General features: G+C 46.6%; 1 protein-coding gene across 1 annotated transcript in view; it reads right to left on the bottom strand.

Annotated features, from left to right (window-relative positions):
• The window catches only part of ccdc66 (coiled-coil domain containing 66), a 31615-nt gene that overhangs the window by 1319 nt on the left and 12620 nt on the right, over positions 1-17676 (bottom strand). The window contains exons 8-22 of the mRNA XM_078283623.1: positions 17489-17541; positions 17049-17165; positions 16377-16426; positions 16047-16238; positions 15485-15490; positions 14393-14477; positions 9791-9952; positions 9473-9623; positions 9041-9151; positions 8483-8750; positions 7230-7368; positions 7119-7184; positions 6010-6062; positions 4853-5046; positions 3870-4018 (exon numbers count right to left, since the gene is read on the bottom strand). Of these exons, the coding sequence (XP_078139749.1) occupies positions 3870-4018; positions 4853-5046; positions 6010-6062; positions 7119-7184; positions 7230-7368; positions 8483-8750; positions 9041-9151; positions 9473-9623; positions 9791-9952; positions 14393-14477; positions 15485-15490; positions 16047-16238; positions 16377-16426; positions 17049-17165; positions 17489-17541 (1796 nt within the window). The remainder of the gene's footprint in view (positions 1-3869; positions 4019-4852; positions 5047-6009; positions 6063-7118; positions 7185-7229; positions 7369-8482; positions 8751-9040; positions 9152-9472; positions 9624-9790; positions 9953-14392; positions 14478-15484; positions 15491-16046; positions 16239-16376; positions 16427-17048; positions 17166-17488; positions 17542-17676) is intronic.

Genomic DNA, 17676 nt, shown 5'->3' with positions numbered 1-17676 from the left:
AACACCGGTGGCAGGAAACTTCACCGACCGTTTTTTTTCACGTTTCTCTACAATCCAAACTGTTTGTGGAAGTGTTTGGCTAGTAGAAGATTCACGTCAAGTTTCCCGATAAGGTAAGTTGTCATTTTAAAACATTAGGTGGTTTCATTTAGGTTTTTGCGTTTGTTGGACTTCTTCGGGGCTTGATCCTTTGTTGAGGATGTAATGTTAGTCCACCAGAGTGTGATGTGTGTGATGGGACTTTTGTTGATCTGCACTGCATGCCCTGCAAAAATGGCAAGCTGTCCAGTGATTTTATCTTGTTTCCAGACATATCAAGTTTATTTCATGATATTTTTAGTCAAATTATCTCACTGCACTGGCAGATAATCTGCTGGTTTCAATAAATTTCACTACATGGCAATATGATTTCTTTCATATTTCATAAAACAATGAAGAAAATCTCGAAACAAGAAACTTTCTCCAAGACAATTTCACTTTTACCAAGTAAATGTCCTGAAACAAGTTACATTCTCCTGAAAAAAACTTCAAATTTGTTGAAACCGGTAAAATTATCTGCCAGTGCAGTGAGATGATTTCACAAAAAAAAAAAACTAAAATAAGCTTGATAAGTCTGGAGACAAGATAAAATAACTTTACAAGTTTGTCAGTTTTTGCAGTGTATATCTTGACTCTGGCCTTTGGTCCTTGTTCATTTTTTAAAGTAATGGTATTAATTAGAAGCGATTGTGACTTTTCCCAGCCTGTTTGGTTGGAAGATACAAGACTGGGGCGCAGAAAACAAATCGGACACAAAAGCAAGCTAAAGGAGAGGAGATAAAAAAACACATCAGCCTGATGGTGAGTCAGATATATTTCATCATACTCCAGGCTTCCAATGTGAATGATGTCCTACTGCTGACTGTCTCTACTGTCTGATGTCCTACTGTCACTGTCTCTACTGTCACTGTCTCTACTGTCTGAAGTCCTACTGTCACTGTCTCTACTGTCACTGTCTCTACTGTCTGAAGTCCTACTGTCACTGTCTCTACTGTCTGAAGTCCTACTGTCACTGTCTCTACTGTCACTGTCTCTACTGTCTGAAGTCCTACTGTCACTGTCTCTACTGTCACTGTCTCTACTGTCTGAAGTCCTACTGTCACCGTCTCTACTGTCTGAAGTCCTACTGCTGACTGTCTCTACTGCCTTAAGTCCTACTGTCACTGTCTCTACTGTCACTGTCTCTACTGTCTGAAGTCCTACTGTTACTGTCTCTACTGTCACTGTCTCTACTGTCTGAAGTCCTACTGTCACTGTCTCTACTGTCTGAAGTCCTACTGTCACTGTCTCTACTGTCACTGTCTCTACTGTCTGAAGTCCTACTGTCACCGTCTCTACTGTCTGAAGTCCTACTGCTGACTGTCTGTACTGCCTTAAGTCCTACTGTTACTGTCTCTACTGTCTGAAGTCCTACTGTCACTGTCTCTACTGTCTGATGTCCTACTGTCACTGTCTCTACTGTCTGAAGTCCTACTGTCACTGTCTCTACTGTCACTGTCTCTACTGTCTGAAGTCCTACTGTCACTGTCTCTACTGTCACTGTCTCTACTGTCTGAAGTCCTACTGTCACTGTCTCTACTGTCTGAAGTCCTACTGTTACTGTCTCTACTGTCACTGTCTCTACTGTCTGAAGTCCTACTGTTACTGTCTCTACTGTCTGAAGTCCTACTGCGGACTGTCTCTACTGTCTGAAGTCCTACTGTCACTGTCTCTACTGTCTGAAGTCCTACTGTTACTGTCTCTACTGTCTGATGTCCTACTGCTGACTGTCTCTACTGCCTTAAGTCCTACTGCGGACTGTCTCTACTGTCTGAAGTCCTACTGTCACTGTCTCTACTGTCACTGTCTCTACTGTCTGAAGTCCTACTGTTACTGTCTCTACTGTCACTGTCTCTACTGTCTGAAGTCCTACTGCTGACTGTCTCTACTGTCTGAAGTCCTACTGTCACCGTCTCTACTGTCTGAAGTCCTACTGTTACTGTCTCTACTGTCTGATGTCCTACTGTTACTGTCTCTACTGTCTGATGTCCTACTGTTACTGTCTCTACTGTCTGATGTCCTACTGCTGACTGTCTCTACTGTCTGAAGTCCTACTGTCACTGTCTCTACTGTCACTGTCTCTACTGTCTGAAGTCCTACTGTCACTGTCTCTACTGTCTGAAGTCCTACTGTCACTGTCTCTACTGTCACTGTCTCTACTGTCTGAAGTCCTACTGTTACTGTCTCTACTGTCTGAAGTCCTACTGTCACTGTCTCTACTGTCACCGTCTCTACTGTCTGAAGTCCTACTGCTGACTGTCTCTACTGTCTGAAGTCTTACTGCTGACTGTCTCTACTGTCTGAAGTCTTACTGCTGACTGTCTCTACTGTCTGAAGTCTTACTGCTGACTGTCTCTACTGTCTGAAGTCTTACTGCTGACTTCCACTTTGTAGCCAGGAAGTTTTGTCCTCCTGCCCAACTTTGTTTCGACTTTGACTGGCGGCGGACACATTTGACTGGCGGACATTCGCAGGTCTTTTTGGTTTTATTTTTACCTGACTGGCATGTAAAACATCTACCTGCACAGGGTGCGATTTGGGATATTTTTGAGATTCATTTTTGCCGGGTGATAGTTTACACATGGAGGTGTGAAAATGAAATATACAAGTGCAAACTCCTATCATACACATATTGTTTCCCCAAAGAATTCTATCCATATATGTCATATATGAGACACACAGAGAGAGAGATTCTGAGTAGGAGAATGCCGTGGGAGTGTGTGTACGTCCACGCAAGCATGTGCACACTTTCTGAGTCAGCTGAGGTGAGTGTGATATAGCTATGTGGCAAAGAGAAGGATAATATCAAAGAGGGAATTTGTGCGACATTTCATTTTGCGCCTTAATATTTTCAGCGCACCATAGTAGCTGCGCTGGGTTAGGTCTCAACAGAGTTAAATATTTATAGATGCGTGCCCAGGTGACGCCAGCTGCCAGCTATGGTTTGCTAGTCAGCACGTGTTTGTGGACAGCAGCGATGCTGACGAAAGGAAGAAAGATTTCTCACGTACCGTTCTTTTAGCAAAACAATTAGCGTTGATGACGGACCTCCTCCTTTTACACTTTTCCCTGTAGATGGATCATGGGCAGAGTGTCGCCCTTGTTTTATCCACAGCTCTGCAAATTTATGAGCTGGAAAGAACGCAACTTCTATAATCCGTGCGTGAACAGGGAGAAAAACCCCATGGTGGTTTTTTTTTGGGAAGTTGTTTACGCCATGTACTGTCATATTGAAGAAAAGCATGTATTTAATTCACTGACAGAATAAAACATACCAGAGAGTGGGGGGAAGCGTGTCCCCACCTGCGATTAAATTTCATGATCAGAAGTGGGGAAATCAAAAGCAGTGGGGGGGAAATCCCCCCCCATCCTCCCCGGCAATTGATTGCTGCACCTGCCTCGATACAGCTGGATGCTAATTCATGTTTCCATTGAAAAGCGCTAGTCTCAGCGCTAACGTGCGGCAACTTTTAGCCGGACTTGACGTTTCGACTCTCCCAGCCTGCTGATGTTGCCTGAGTTCACCTGATTGTTGCTTTTCCAGTAGTTGTGTTTGGATGAACGTCGGCTTTGAATGTGTTTCCAAGTCAGTTTGTTGGAATAAAGCCTGGCTGGGTGGTTTGAGTTTTTTTTGTTTGAGAGAACGCAGAAATGTGTGTGTGTTGTGTTCAGGGCCCGCGGAGAAGATTAGGTGTTAACTCAGCAGAGTAATGATAGATGTTGAGTTGTAGTAAGGGTTAGAGGTTAGGGCGTAGTTGCAGTGTGTGTGTGTGTGTGTGTGTGTGTGTTACCTGGCGTAGCTGGGCCAGGCCTCTCAGGATCTCCTGCTGGCGGTGTGTGTGTGTGTGTGTGTTGCGGAGCAGCTCAGGATGGAGGAGCAGGTCCCGCTGGGAGGAGGAGGGGGGAGGAGGAGGAGGGGGGGATTTCCTCTGAGGAGCTTCTGGGGAGAGGAGAACAATACAGATACACACGTTTACTATACTCACTGTACTTATACTTATACTTCCATTATACTTGAGGACCTTCATTGACTACATTAACTTCCTAAAACCCAACACTAACCTAAACCTAATCCTAATATTAAAGGACAGTTCCAGTGTGATTGGAGTTTCTCCTCATTCCCTGCATTCCTTTCCTATGTTCCATCACTGTAGATGTTTTTCCAGCTTTTATCACGTTAGTGTCTCGCCTCTTCTTGTTTCCAAGCAGAAACCAGATTCCCGAATGTGACGCATTAATATGAAACAGTGAGCTGAACTTCAGTTTCCAGCCTGATATCAGCGTTCTGATGCAGATTGTTGCTTCTCCTTCACAGTGATGGATTACCTTTACTGACTGAATCAGAGTCTCCAGTTGTTTTCTCTGCTGTTTAGAAATTAACATTAAAGGGATGGAAAGGGTAAAAAATGAGCAAAAAACTCAAATCACGCTGGAGTTGTCCTTTAAAGAAGTGGGAACTGGCCCAAATGTCCTCACTTTGGATTGTCTTCAACTTTCTGTACTTGTGAGGACATTGGGTCTCATAAGTATAGAAATATGAGAAGGAACACACACACACACACACACACACACACACACACACACACACACACACACACACACACACACACACACACACACGCCTCACAGTTCAACCGCAAAGACAATGGATGTAAAAGCAGCCAAACTCAGAGACGCATATAACTGATCTCAGATTTGTTGGTAATTCTCATCTCTTACTACTGACACTATGTGTGTGTGTGTGTGTGTGTGTGTGTGTGTGTGGGTGTCCAACCTGTGTGTGTGTGTGGTGGGGGGGTGGTGACGGGTTCCAGTGGGTCCAGGTTGAAAACCTCGTCAGAACGGACGTAAGGAACAAACTCCAGGATGGTAGGAGGAAGAGGAGGAAGAGGAGGAAGGCTGCAGGAGGGGAGGTGCTGCCGGCTCTGCAGTGTGTGTGTGACAGCGGGGAGGGGAGGAGAGCGCCCCCTGGAGGACAGAGCATCACACTGCATCACAACCGGGGAGTCAATTCACTAAAGTCCCTGCATCCAACACCATTCTCCACCAAAACTACCGAGCCTGCTGACTGATGACTGACAAAATATTTAAATTTTTTGTTCGGTGTGATCAACAGGCTTCCCACTGTGGCTCCGATGCAAAAATCAATGACTTCTCCATGACTAATGCTGAACTTACACTAGACGATATCTGAAGCAGTTTCACAGTTTTAGACAAATTTTCAAAGTCAGAGTAAAATCACGGCAGTCGCTGCTCTCCGTCACCACAGTCATTAGGTGGAAAACTCAGTCGGAGCGTCTTAATGCGGTCTCAAAAGGTGTGTGATGGTCAACGAAGCGATTTATAATGCGATTTAAAATGCTTCGTGCTCAGCAGCCAACAGCCAAGGTGCGCTGTCTTTGGCTGACATCAGCACCTGTAGTGACAGGTGACGAGGCTACAGAGGAGGAAACATGGAGATGTTCTGTTGGACCGTCCAACTGGAGGAGAAGCTGGTGGAGCTGTGGAGAGAGCGAGAGTTTATCTCTCTCTTAATCTCTCTCTGCGTGACGTCAGTAAAGCGGTCTGTGCTGCTTTATACCAAAGGAAGCCCAAGATCTAACGTTGGTGAGTCCAGCTTTCTCTGCTGACGCTTCTGGATTTCTCTCTTCAGTTTGGATCGGTCACTTCCTGTGTGGAGACGATTTCCCACCAGTGACCATACCAGTTTCCACAGCTGTTTTAATATTAATTTTGACCGTGCCATATCATATTGTGAACATGTCGTGCTCATTTTGGTTGACGCTGAGCTCGGCCATCTCCTGCACGTCGCCTGTCAAATGCTTGCCGGGCATTTTACAATGAAACTCTTGGTCTGTCCTGGTGTTTTAGTCTGTTTCAAAAGGGTTTTTTAGGGTTTAGGAGTGAATGCTGAAGACCAGAGCTGCTCACCGCTCAGTGCTGATGGCTGTAGAGACACTCTGTCCTCTGGTGACACTCTCCACCTGGGACAACACACACAGTCAGTGAGACAGACAACCACAACCAGCAGACGAATGCCAATAAATGTTATTCTACAGTAAGAATGTAACGAAAGCTCATGACACTAAATTTCGCAATGAAAATTTCACATTTGAAAAAATGTTTGCGAGTGGTCTAATATGTGAGAAAAGCCATTCAGAGCGGTCTTTTCTTTTCTGCACTGTCAGAACAGCAGAGAGTTGCAGCTCGGGGAGTCCGGCTGAACTCACTGCTGTCGACGCAGCAGGAGACCAGATGGACTCAAACTGAACCCGAGGCTCCGTCAGGTTTTCAGTCTGCTGTGTCGGCTTTCCACTGAAGGAAGGAAACGGCAACGAACTTGACAAGACAAAGACTGTTGGCAAGTATTGAAGAGAGCCTTGCCTTCACACCGCACCATGTGCAACCACTTCAATTTAATTGTTGAGTTTGAGTCTTAAATCTTGTTGCAGAGGTCTGAAATTTTTTTTTAGCCATTCCGCTTTGCTCTACTTTTCTAGTGAGAAATTTCCCTGGTTTCAGCATTTGCACTTGGATTTGAGTTTTTGCCTCCATCCAAATACAATCCCATTGCTGCTGCATGTTAACGCAGGTGGAGAGGGGTTGACTTGTTCTGTTCACACTGCAACTGAAAGTGTCCCGATTCTGATTCCCATCTGGATATGTGCTATGACATCGGATCCCGAGCCACGTGACCTACATGCGACTTGTATGTGAACGCTCAAATCAGAATCTGTCAGCGTTGCCATGACGATAAGTAAATCTTACATCATTCACCTGAGACAGTTGTCATAATGTAGTAAGCTTGTCTGAGCAGCGTTAACATGGAGGAGAATGAGATAAACAGACGACTTGATGCTTCGATTCAGTCAAAACTGGAACAGATCAGACTGTAACCGAAATTCGAATTTGAAACTCATCACTGTCAGTTCATATTGGTATGGGATATGGTATGGGAAAATCAGACATGACTATTAATTGACTATTAATTCAGAATTGAGCCTAAAGGCCTGCAGTGTGAACGCAGCCTCAGTGCCTACCTTCCCCGTGGGACTGGCTCTGCTCCTGGTCAGGACGGGGGGGCTGAGGCGTGGCACCTGAAGCTGCTGAGGAGGAGGAGGAGGAGGAGGAGGAGGAGGAGGAGGAGGAGGAGGGGGGTCGGTCCTGGACAGACAGTTCCTCTCCTGCAGGGCGAGGAGCTCCGCCTGCCGCCTCAGTCGACTCTCCTGCCTGCTCCTCTGGAGAACGACTGGATAACGCTCCGAGGTTGGAACGAACCGACGACAGGGCCTGGAGAGGAGGGGAGGAGAGGAGAGAAGAGGAGAGGAGGGGAGAGGAGAGGAGGGGAGAGGAGAGGAGAGAAGAGGAGAGAAGAGGAGAGGAGGAGAGGAGAGGAGAGGAGGGGAGGGGAGAGGGGAGGAGAGGAGAAGAGAGGAGGCGAGAAGAGGTGAGAGGAGGAGGAGAGGGGGGAGGAGGAGAGGAGAGGGGGGGAGGGGGGAGGAGAGGAGGCGAGAGGAGGAGAGGAGAGGAGAGGAGAGGAGAGGGGGGAGGAAAGGAGAGGAGAAGAGAGGAGGAGGGGGAGGGGAGGAGAGGAGAAGTTGGTAACCCAAGTGCCCAAGTGTAAACCAGGGTAAATACTGGCTTACGAGGACGAGGACACGGCATGTGTGGTGTGTGTGGTTATTAGTTTGTTTGTGTGTGTGTGTGTGTGTCGGCTTTTGAAGCCAACATGGAGGTCCTGGGAGAGACAGTCTATCTCCCTCTAGTGGCTGGCTGCAGAACAACTTGAAACTCCACCCACCTCAATGTAAGTCCTTTTTCTTTTCTACAAGAGGTTCTAAGGTAGAAAAGCATCAGATGAGCAGGTTTCTGAAAGCACCAACTGTTTTCAGTGGCCAGTCGAACCGCTTTGAACTCTCATTTTGGGAGCAGAGAGCTGAGAGCTGTTTTTCATGAGGTTTCTGGAGCCGCAGTGCAAATGGAAAAAAGGTAAAATAATGATTTATTAGATATTCTCGACTTTATAATTATCTACATGGGCATGTCTGTGTTAATTTGAATCTGACCCAGGACCTTTGTCGCATGTCATCCCCCTCTCTCTCCCAATCTTTCCTGTCTATCTCTACTTTTAACTATTGAACTAACTGTTGGCGAACCCCCCCCCCCCCCCCCAAAAAAAAATAAAAAATAAAATAAAATTTTCTGCGCACATTTGGGGAAAGGCTCACGCTTTTCTTCACCCTGGCAAGAATAAAAACACACAGAAACTTGGAAATACTTGGATTCGTTTGGGATGAAAATGGTCAAAGATACGGAATATCGGCACAAAATATCGCCTGTCAGCAGCTGCAATACAAAAATATCAGCACTGGCTTTCAAAACCCCGGTGTGGCTGTGTGTTTACCTCTGTGTGTTCCACTCTGGCCTCCTCTTGTCTCTGCTGCTCCTCTCTGTCCGCGCAAACGCCTCGTATGGATCTCCTCCTCCTGGTTCAGACACACAGATGTTCTCCTTGCCTGCTCTCATCACTCTCCTCTTGCCGTTGGGAGGAGCAGGAGGAAGAGGAGGAGCAGGAGGAAGAGGAGGAGTGGGAGGAAGAGGTGGCTGGTATTCTGCAGAGACTTCAGGAGTCTGGATGCTGTCTGCTGTGTCCAGGGGAGAGGCAGCTGTTTCTGCACACACACACACACACACACACACAGAAGTGAAGAGAAGCTGTGTAAGGATTACCACTTAATCAATACAGTTTCTAAATCAGTTAACACTGCTGTCTTTGCAAGGGGAAATAGTAATAACAGTACCAGTAGGAGTAGTAGTAGCAACAGCAGCAGTAGTAGTAGTATCAGTAGTAGTACTAGTAGTAGTAGTATTAGTAGTAGTAACAGCAGCAGTAGTAGTATCAGTAGTAGTAGTAGTAGTAGCGGTGGTACTATTAGCATCTGTAGTTGCTGTGTTTAGTTACCAGTCTGTACAGCAGTGTGTTTGCGTGGGGAGACTGAAGTCCTGACCTCCTCCTCCTCCTCCTCCTCCTCCCCTACTCCTCCCACCTCCTCCAAACACTGTCTGTTAACTACTGGATACACACACACACACACACACACAGGTCGTTGGACATTTAAAACAGTCTACAGACAGAGGATGCAGCGCCGATGTGTTCGTTTGTGTGTGTGTGTGTGTGTGTGTGTGTGTGTGTGTGTGTGTGTGTGTGTGTGTGAAGAGGGGGATGTTTTGACCTGTGCCTTTTTGAGATGATGGAAGCACTTGTATCAAAAAAGAGGACCACATCACCTCTCCAGCAGGGTTTTGGTTTTACCCCCTTGTAGTATAGTACTGCAGTAGTACTACAGTAGTACTGCTGTCTGTATTGCAGTAGTATTGCCTTAGAACTGCTCACCGCTGGGCTCCAGAGTCTGCAGCATCCTGCTGACATCATGGCCTTTCCTCAGCAGCTGTGTGATTCGCTGCTGCTGTTTGCTCCTCAGTGCCTCCTGCTGCGCTCTCTGGACGCTCTGCAGCAACTGCTCCGTCTGCCGACTCAGCTGCTCCTGGAGACGCACACACACACACACACACACACACACACACACACACACACACTGAGACCAACATCCACACACCACCTGGCACACTAGAACTACAGCTTGACTCACATCATAACACTGAAAAGTGTGTGTGTGTTTGTGTGTGTGTGTATGTTACTCCTGCTTCTGACCTTCTTCTGCCTCTCCCTCAGTGTGTCCAGCTGGTACTGTCTCTGCAGCACCTCCCTCTCCAGCGCCACCCTCCTCTCCTCCTCCTGCTCCTCCTCTCTCCTACTCGCCTCGTCTCGCTCCCTCTGCTGCCGACGCTCCTCCACCTGGGCTGCTATCGCTCGCTGGGGAAGGAGAGGAGAGGAGAAGAGAGGAGAGGAGAGTAAAATATTTAGGGAAACTGTTAAGCCCGCTGCGTGGGTGGCACGAAGGGTTGTGGACCCCTCCACTAGAATACAACGTGCCTTGGGAAAGGCAGGGCCGGGGGTTAGCAAGAAACTGATGAGGAAATTCGTTTGGAAGGAAAAAAGAAGGGAAATAAGGCAGACAGAGCCCAGGAGACCAGGTGTCGACAGCGGGGTCATTAATGGACTGTGAAATGTCAAGCCGTTCTCATTCCCAACTCGTTCTATATTGACTCTTTGTTAAATCCCTTGCCGTCACTATAGCGATGCTTGCATTTTAGCATTTGATGTCACGTGCTAATTAAATCTGGCTCATAACAAATGAAGCATCGCGTTAGTTCAGGCAGAACACTGAAGTCGTGCACACTATCAGCTGATTGGCTATCAGTTGTCCAATCCAAGCTGACTCTCATCACCAATCACATTCAAACAACATGAGGCGGTCTTTATAATCTGCCAGCTCACACTGCCGTTCATTCATGCCACTGCTGCTGTTGACCCAAGTCGATGCAAATTCCTTCCACCACCCCAACCTCCTCCTGTATTATCTGCTCCCAGGATGCTTGTGCAAGCTATCTCTATCTTTTATGTTGGTTCATATTATTAATGATATGCCTACTATGCCTTTGGGGGTTTATTTCACTCCCCGCAGAACCTCTCACATGCTGCTTGGATTAATTGGGGAGCATCCTCAAGAGCAGAGCCTTTTCCACCAAATACAACTGTATAACCATTAGTGCTATAATGGTCCAATCTCCTTTGACGTAAGTGTCTCTGACTGAAGTTATTTCAGTGGCATCTCAATGAACTGCATAAAACGGTTAAGCAGTGTTGGGTCAGATTACTTTGAAATGCACTGAATACAAACGACACGGCAATATCCATAATCAGTTACACAATACATTTTTTAGCAACAACCCATGTTGGGATATTATTTTAAGAAGCTCACTCATCTGAGGCCAGGCATAGTAAATGTCATGACCATATCCATCTGATTATCAACTCATCACCCCATGGTAAGGATAAGCCACAAATGAGCTGTGGAGACTGCCACCTACAAGCTCATAACAGGCACATCTTCAGAGATATATGTAGGAAACGTCATCTGTAAACAGAGGGATATTGAGGCTACACCATTCTATAATCCTGACCATGCAGGAGGTTTGGGGGAGGGGCTAAAGTGCTTCAAAAACAGCAATGTTATCCAACCCTAACCCTCCTATGACAACAATCCAGATGTATTTGGTAGGTAAAATTAGGTCTACACTAGCCCAGATCCAAAAGTATGTCTATGATTAGGGAAAACATCAATACCTTGACGGATTGTTTCCACTGTTTTAAGCTCTGATGAGGAGAATATGTTTGACACTCCTAGCTCCGATGAAGCGGAGCTGGAAGGAGAGCGGGCAATGCCTCACAACGGAGCTGGGGGTAGAAGGAAAAGGCGAACTGCTCAGAGGAAGGAGAGGTAGCAGTAAGGGGACGTGGTAGAAACCCACCACCAGAAGTCATTAATATTCCGCCTTGGTCTGATGGGGAATCCTTCTCTGAGGAGGAGGAGGAACCCACTCCTCATCACCAACGCTGACACGAATGGTGAGGTTTACAACCCTTAATGGTAAAGCCCCAGATCCTCCTTCAAGGAGATGGTCCCTGCCTAAAAGAAAGGCACAGCGACCCTCAGCCCAATCCACACCAAAACCGAACGGGTACAAAAGGGTAAGCAGACCCAAATACTGAACGGCAAGAGGCTGGGAACCCCACACTGTGAACCCACTTATTCCACCGTTTTTGGAAGGGGGAACAAGGGTCTGCACAGGGGATGGAAGGGTGGTAGAGGATGTTGACTGGCCCAGGTGGCAACAGGACTGCTCGGATCCAGGAGAAGGGGATCCAGGAATGAGGCCTTTAAATCCAGGCCTCATTCCTGGATTTAAAGAAATTACCTTAGGGGAGGTAACAATGGTCTCCAGGGCACCGAGCTACAGAACAGTGACTATGTTATATGGTTTAACCAAAGCCTTCAAAGAGGGTTACGTGGGGACCATGTATGATGTTATGAGAGAGAGAATAGCATGCAAAACCAAAAGGTCCCCAAGCGAGGACAGAGAGAGAAAAAGGGGAGCGGAGGCAGCCCTAAGGGACCTGGGTCTGGATCTAATAGAGGAACCAGTAACTCCCAACAGGTCTACATGGGAGCCCCAGACTCCCCACACCATCTGCAGACCAGTAGCAATGGATTTTACCCCAGAATATGACAATCCTAGGCATGCAGGCTGAAGCTTCAGGAAGTATAGCATAGCAAGCTTCCACCACCGATTAGCCTTTCAGGACACCCTAGGGGGAGGCAAGAAACTACAAAACTAAACTAAACCTCTCCTGCTCTCATCCTTGTGCTTGTTGTTTGCGCCTACTCCTCGTCTTCCTCCTCCTTCCTCCCAGTGCTCCTCTCTCCTCCTCCAACTCATGCTCCAGTTACTTGATTCTCCTCCTCTTTTAAGGCTGTATACGTACAACAAAGTCAAACTTGCCTGACAAACAGTCAAAAATGCATGCAGCCATACAGTTTTTCCCACAGCGCAGCCGAGGGCATCACATGGCAAATTCAGGACAGGCAGTCAATCAGTCACTCAGTCAGGTAACCCTTAGTGAGATGTCCCTTTGTGAGATGGCCTCTAGAGGGCGTCTTTGACTAAGAGATGGCCTCTCTCCTATGGGCTAAATGCCACATTCAGTCTCATACACTGATAATGCCATATTGGATCTCACACAGAGCCACACTCTTCAGAGTCAATTTACAGACATCCATATCTTCTTCTATCCTGCAAACCTTAACAGTAGGTCACGCTGTTACATATGGTATGTGACGTTGGTGGAATAGGTAATTTAACCGATAAATGTGTCACGCTAGCCGAGCATTGCTCCTGTCATCAGCATCGGGCTTCCGGGGCTTTGGCGGGGAATCATTTTTGACTAGCCCTGAGTCTCTTGACAGAGGAAACAAATCTAGGCTATATCATGCACCAGTACGCCGTTCCGGGAGTGAATTTGACAACGTAATGCGCGTTCCGGTTCTAAAAAAAAAAATACAGAGCAGTACAGGTGGTTGTACCTGTTTTAGGAGCTTAAACTACTGGCTCGGTTCGCAGTGCTTGAAAACAGAAAACTCCACTCAACCGGGAAGCAGGGCCACATTAAACAAACGCACCATCAAATGACAGACACAGAAAAAAGAATGAGGAAGGAGCGCTTCTTGGATCTGAGGTAGAACACGGCAAAAACAGGTGCTCAGTGGTTGGCGGGTACAATACCTTAGAAAATATACTAGGGATATTCCTTGCCAGTCACGTAGAAACATATGAGAAAAAATAAAGGCATGAATTCCCCAAAGAAAAACCATGGCACTCCATCTGCAGGTACAAAAATGTAAAAAGCCTTTATTATAATGGCTACATATTAAAAACACAGACGCGTATCGACCAAGAACTGGCCTTCGTCAGAGTCAAGTGCTGACAGACACAGACAGTTTAACCTGAGCCACGGAGCTGACAGGTTGTGTTGTGAAAATGTCGAGAAAGACATTCAACCCAATGTGAAAAATCAATGTTTTCAAGTGAATTTAACTTGTTTCTATGAAGTAGCTCCGTTATGAGTGAAGCTGCTGCTGTATTTCTGCCTCTCCACCATGTTGACATTGCAAAACAGCCCAACAGACAGAAATCTATCCGTCAATAATTCTGTCCGTTTTCCGAAGGATCAGTGTGGCCGCAGCTAGTGGAATTCAACACACGCGCCGTGGGCCTGTACAGGATACTGTTTGTTCATTTACACTCATGGAGATGAAAGAGGTCGCCATAACCTATAGGGAAACTGGAAATAGTGACAAAAACTCAAGTGTTTCTATTGGCCGGCTGTGTGAGTTCACTGGTCAACGTTCACCAAATTTGAACTTGATGAACACTCATGCGAAGGTGAATTGGGAAATCGTTTCGCAAGCAGAAGCAATTGTTTTTATTCATCCTTTATGTAACATGCTGTAACATACTGCCTGCTGTGGGAAGTGAAGTGAAATTCTGCGTAGGTTTGTGCTAATATGGCTGCGCCTTTACTCCTCTAGCTGAAGTTGTCCAGATTCCCCTCTTTACTCCCCCTCCTTCCTTCCCTCCTTCCTCTCTCCCTTCCTTCCCCTCCTCTCTCCCCTTCCTTCCCTCTCTCCTCCTCTCTCCCCCTCCTTCCCTCCTTCCTCTCTCCCTTCCTTCCCTCCTTCCTCTCTCCCCTCCTTCCCCTCCTCTCTCCCCTTCCTTCCCTCTCTCCTCTCTCCCCCTCCTTCCCTCCTCTCTTCTCTCCCCCTCTCCTCCTCCTCCTCCTCTCTCCTCCTACCTGGTGCTCCAGTTGTTTGAGCCTCCTCCTCTCTCTCTCCTCTATCTGGGTGGGGTCCAGCAGGGCTGTCATGGTTCTCAGGTGGCTGGACAGGACATAGGAAAAACAAAACAAAACAAAAAAAACACTATTCATATACATTCCACACTCACTTGGACATCAAATTAAAGGACTTTTCAATGACTTTCAAAGACTTGTTTGGTGAAATTTGGTGAAAAAAGGACTGAAACTTGGCATGTTTTGGTGTTGGACATGATATTAGACATCATAGATGCCTCATTTTTTTACTCATGATCATTACAAGTCAGGAAATCATGGTGAAATGATTGAAGTGTTGATACTAGGATGATTCAATTACAAAATCTAACACTTTCAAGTAGGGATGTGACGATATATCGAAATTCAATATATCGCAATATAAAAATGTGACAATCCGTATCGTGGGTCAGAAATGAATGGTGATATCAGCTCCATGTTATTCTGCTGTAGTAATCACAAATGAGACTTTTGACCATCACAGTTTCACAAGCTCTCCATCCAAATTATATTATTGTCACTTTGTAATGACATTTTTAAATTTACATTCTAGCAGCCAATGCCATCGCTAGAAAGATTTGAGTCTCAGAAATAAACAGAATTCTGCAGTCAGACTTTGTTGTCACTGATTTTATTTATTACATCGTATCGTGGTTGAACCCCATATGGCGTATCGAGTCATATCCAGTGCCGGCGCGTGCCAATCAGGCGCCCTGGGCAAAACTATAAATGCCGCCCATCCACACGTTCTCACGTTTTATCAATGATTTCACGTAGGGTTGCCAACTCAATGTTATTTTGCTGGGGGGGAATTTTGCACTTTACTTCATTCCTGACATGCATTTTGTTGCCAAATTGCCATATGCTGTCACCATTACGCAATGCCAAATGCGCAACGTGCATGTCCCGTTAACCATCATCACACATTGCCAATTGCTAAATACGCAACCTACAACCAAGAAAAACAACACAGTAAATATGTAAAAAGCACGGCCCAGCAAAAAGTCATGAAAATAAACTGCAAAGGCATCTTACCTTCACCTGACGCACACACACATCGCCCTTGATTGGTTAAAACATTACGCTACATTCAAAACAATTTAGTAAATCCTCTCCAGTTGTGTCTCATGTCACCTAAATCAACTCACGTAGTGTAATTTTTAGTATTACTTTACTGAAAGAGACTTAAAGCTACTCAAAACTACTCGTTGGGAGCAGGTTGGGAGACAGACTGAACTCAACCTGCTGCTGTAACTCAGTCTCAGTAAAACAAGGAGTACAATGTTCCAAAAGCATAGTAGGTTCATTTCTGTTTTTTCTTTATTTGTAGATCGCGATAAATGTATTTATGCTGTGTCACCCAGTGTCACCCTAGTTACAATCAAATTAAGACAAGTTTGGGCAAATTTGGCGCCCCTAGTGGCGTGGCGCCCCGGGCAATTGCCCTGTCTGCCCCACCCACGCGCCGCCACTGGTCATATCATGAGATAAGCAGATCATCTCATCCCTACTTTCAAATCTACCCCCATGCATCCTTTCACCTATCCGTTCCTCCATCCATGCACTCCTATCTTCTTCCTTCTCTCCTTTCATCCACTCCTCCCTCCCTCCATCCTACCTGGTTGGATATCCGGTGGTCGTATCCACGCTGGCTCGGCCTACACTTTCTCCTCCACAGCTACTCATGGCCTCCCAGACCAGGGACAGGCTGGAAGAGGGCACCGCCTCCCACTCCCCTCTGTCCGGACCCACGGCTGGAGCTGGGGGTAGGGCGGATGGAGCCGGGGGTAGGGCGGATGGAGCCGGGGGTAGGGCGGATGGAGCCGGGGGTAGTGCAGATGGAGCCGGGGGTAGTGCAGATGGAGCCGGGGGTAGTGCAGATGGAGCCGGGGGTAGTGCAGATGGAGCCGGGGGTAGGGCGGACAGGGTTGAAACCTGGACAAAAGGCCTCCTTTGCAGCGAGTCAAAGTGCATGGCCCAGCGCTCATGGTCCTCTGTCTGGAAAGAGAGAGATCGATTCATTACAAAAGTCAGTGCTGGTCTGCAACACCAGGCCTTTTATACAGAGGCTTTACAGTTATGTCACAAATCTGCACTGGAGAATTGTGTGTTAGTTAATAAAGTGTAAATCTGTAGCAAGCAGCTAGAAGCAGAGAGCAGCTGAGTCAGCTTGTTGTGGTGTGGCTGTAGATCCATTCAGTAACGTTCTCAGTAAAAGTGAATAGTGTGATAAGGTGGATTTGGTTACTGTGACACAGTAAACTGTCTTGTCTTTAGCCCTAGTCTCTACTCCAAAACACTCTGAGTTGTAGCTTGAGAAGAGTCAGCTCAGTTAACCTGAACTGTTAGACGGATCAGTGATGAAATGATCAGTTCTCAGTCAAAAAACAGAAATTAACAGTCCGCTCAATTCTGTTGAGACGGACAGAAACACAATCAGCTGTTCAGAGCTGAGGACCTCCAATATGGCCGCCAGAGGGTGTGATGTCACCTGGATACCTTCTTAGAAGGCTAACTAGCCAGCAAAGACACTGAAGTTAACGTAAACATGCTAGCTGCTACTAGATACGTTAGCTGCTGTGCAGTAGTTTCTCCTGTTTCTACTGTGTCTCTACTGCACCTGGCTGTGCAGTAGTTTCTCCTGCCTCCTGCGTCGACTCGTCTCCTCCCTCTGTCTGTCCAGCTCCTCCAGCCAGAGTCTCCTCTGCTCCTCCCTCCTCTCCACGCTCAGCGCCTCCTGCACACAACACCATTCAGTAAGGCTGCGATCACACCTTCAGTTTGTTTTCTTTGAACCAGAGTGGAAAAGTTGACTTTGTTGCATTTTTGTATTTGGTTTGTTCAGGTTCATACTGACCAATTATAAGCAAACCAGGGCTTGTAAACAAAAGTCACATTACTCACAAGGAGCTCGTTTATTGTAGTTTTGATTTGTTAACAGGGTGAGTGTCGTTCTCCGGTGGAACCTACAGTCAGCGTTTTCCTCTCCGTGTTCCCATACTGATGAAGAGAACCAACAGAGTGAAACTCTAGAGGTCAAAGGTCAAATATCCACCGTACCTGGAGCCTGCCGGGGGCCAAACTCTGCTGCTGCTTCAAGGTCACCTGCTCATCTAACACACACACACACACACACACACACACACACACACTCGTTAGAATCACTTGTACACACTCTTGACTCTATAACATTTAATAACATTTATGGGTCTAATTTTTGTTGATATTAAATATAAACCCTAATCATG

Source organism: Centroberyx gerrardi, chromosome 5, assembly GCF_048128805.1.
Source record: "Centroberyx gerrardi isolate f3 chromosome 5, fCenGer3.hap1.cur.20231027, whole genome shotgun sequence".
Taxonomy (NCBI): Eukaryota; Metazoa; Chordata; class Actinopteri; order Beryciformes; family Berycidae; genus Centroberyx; species Centroberyx gerrardi.
This window is presented reverse-complemented; position numbering and strand designations above follow the sequence as displayed.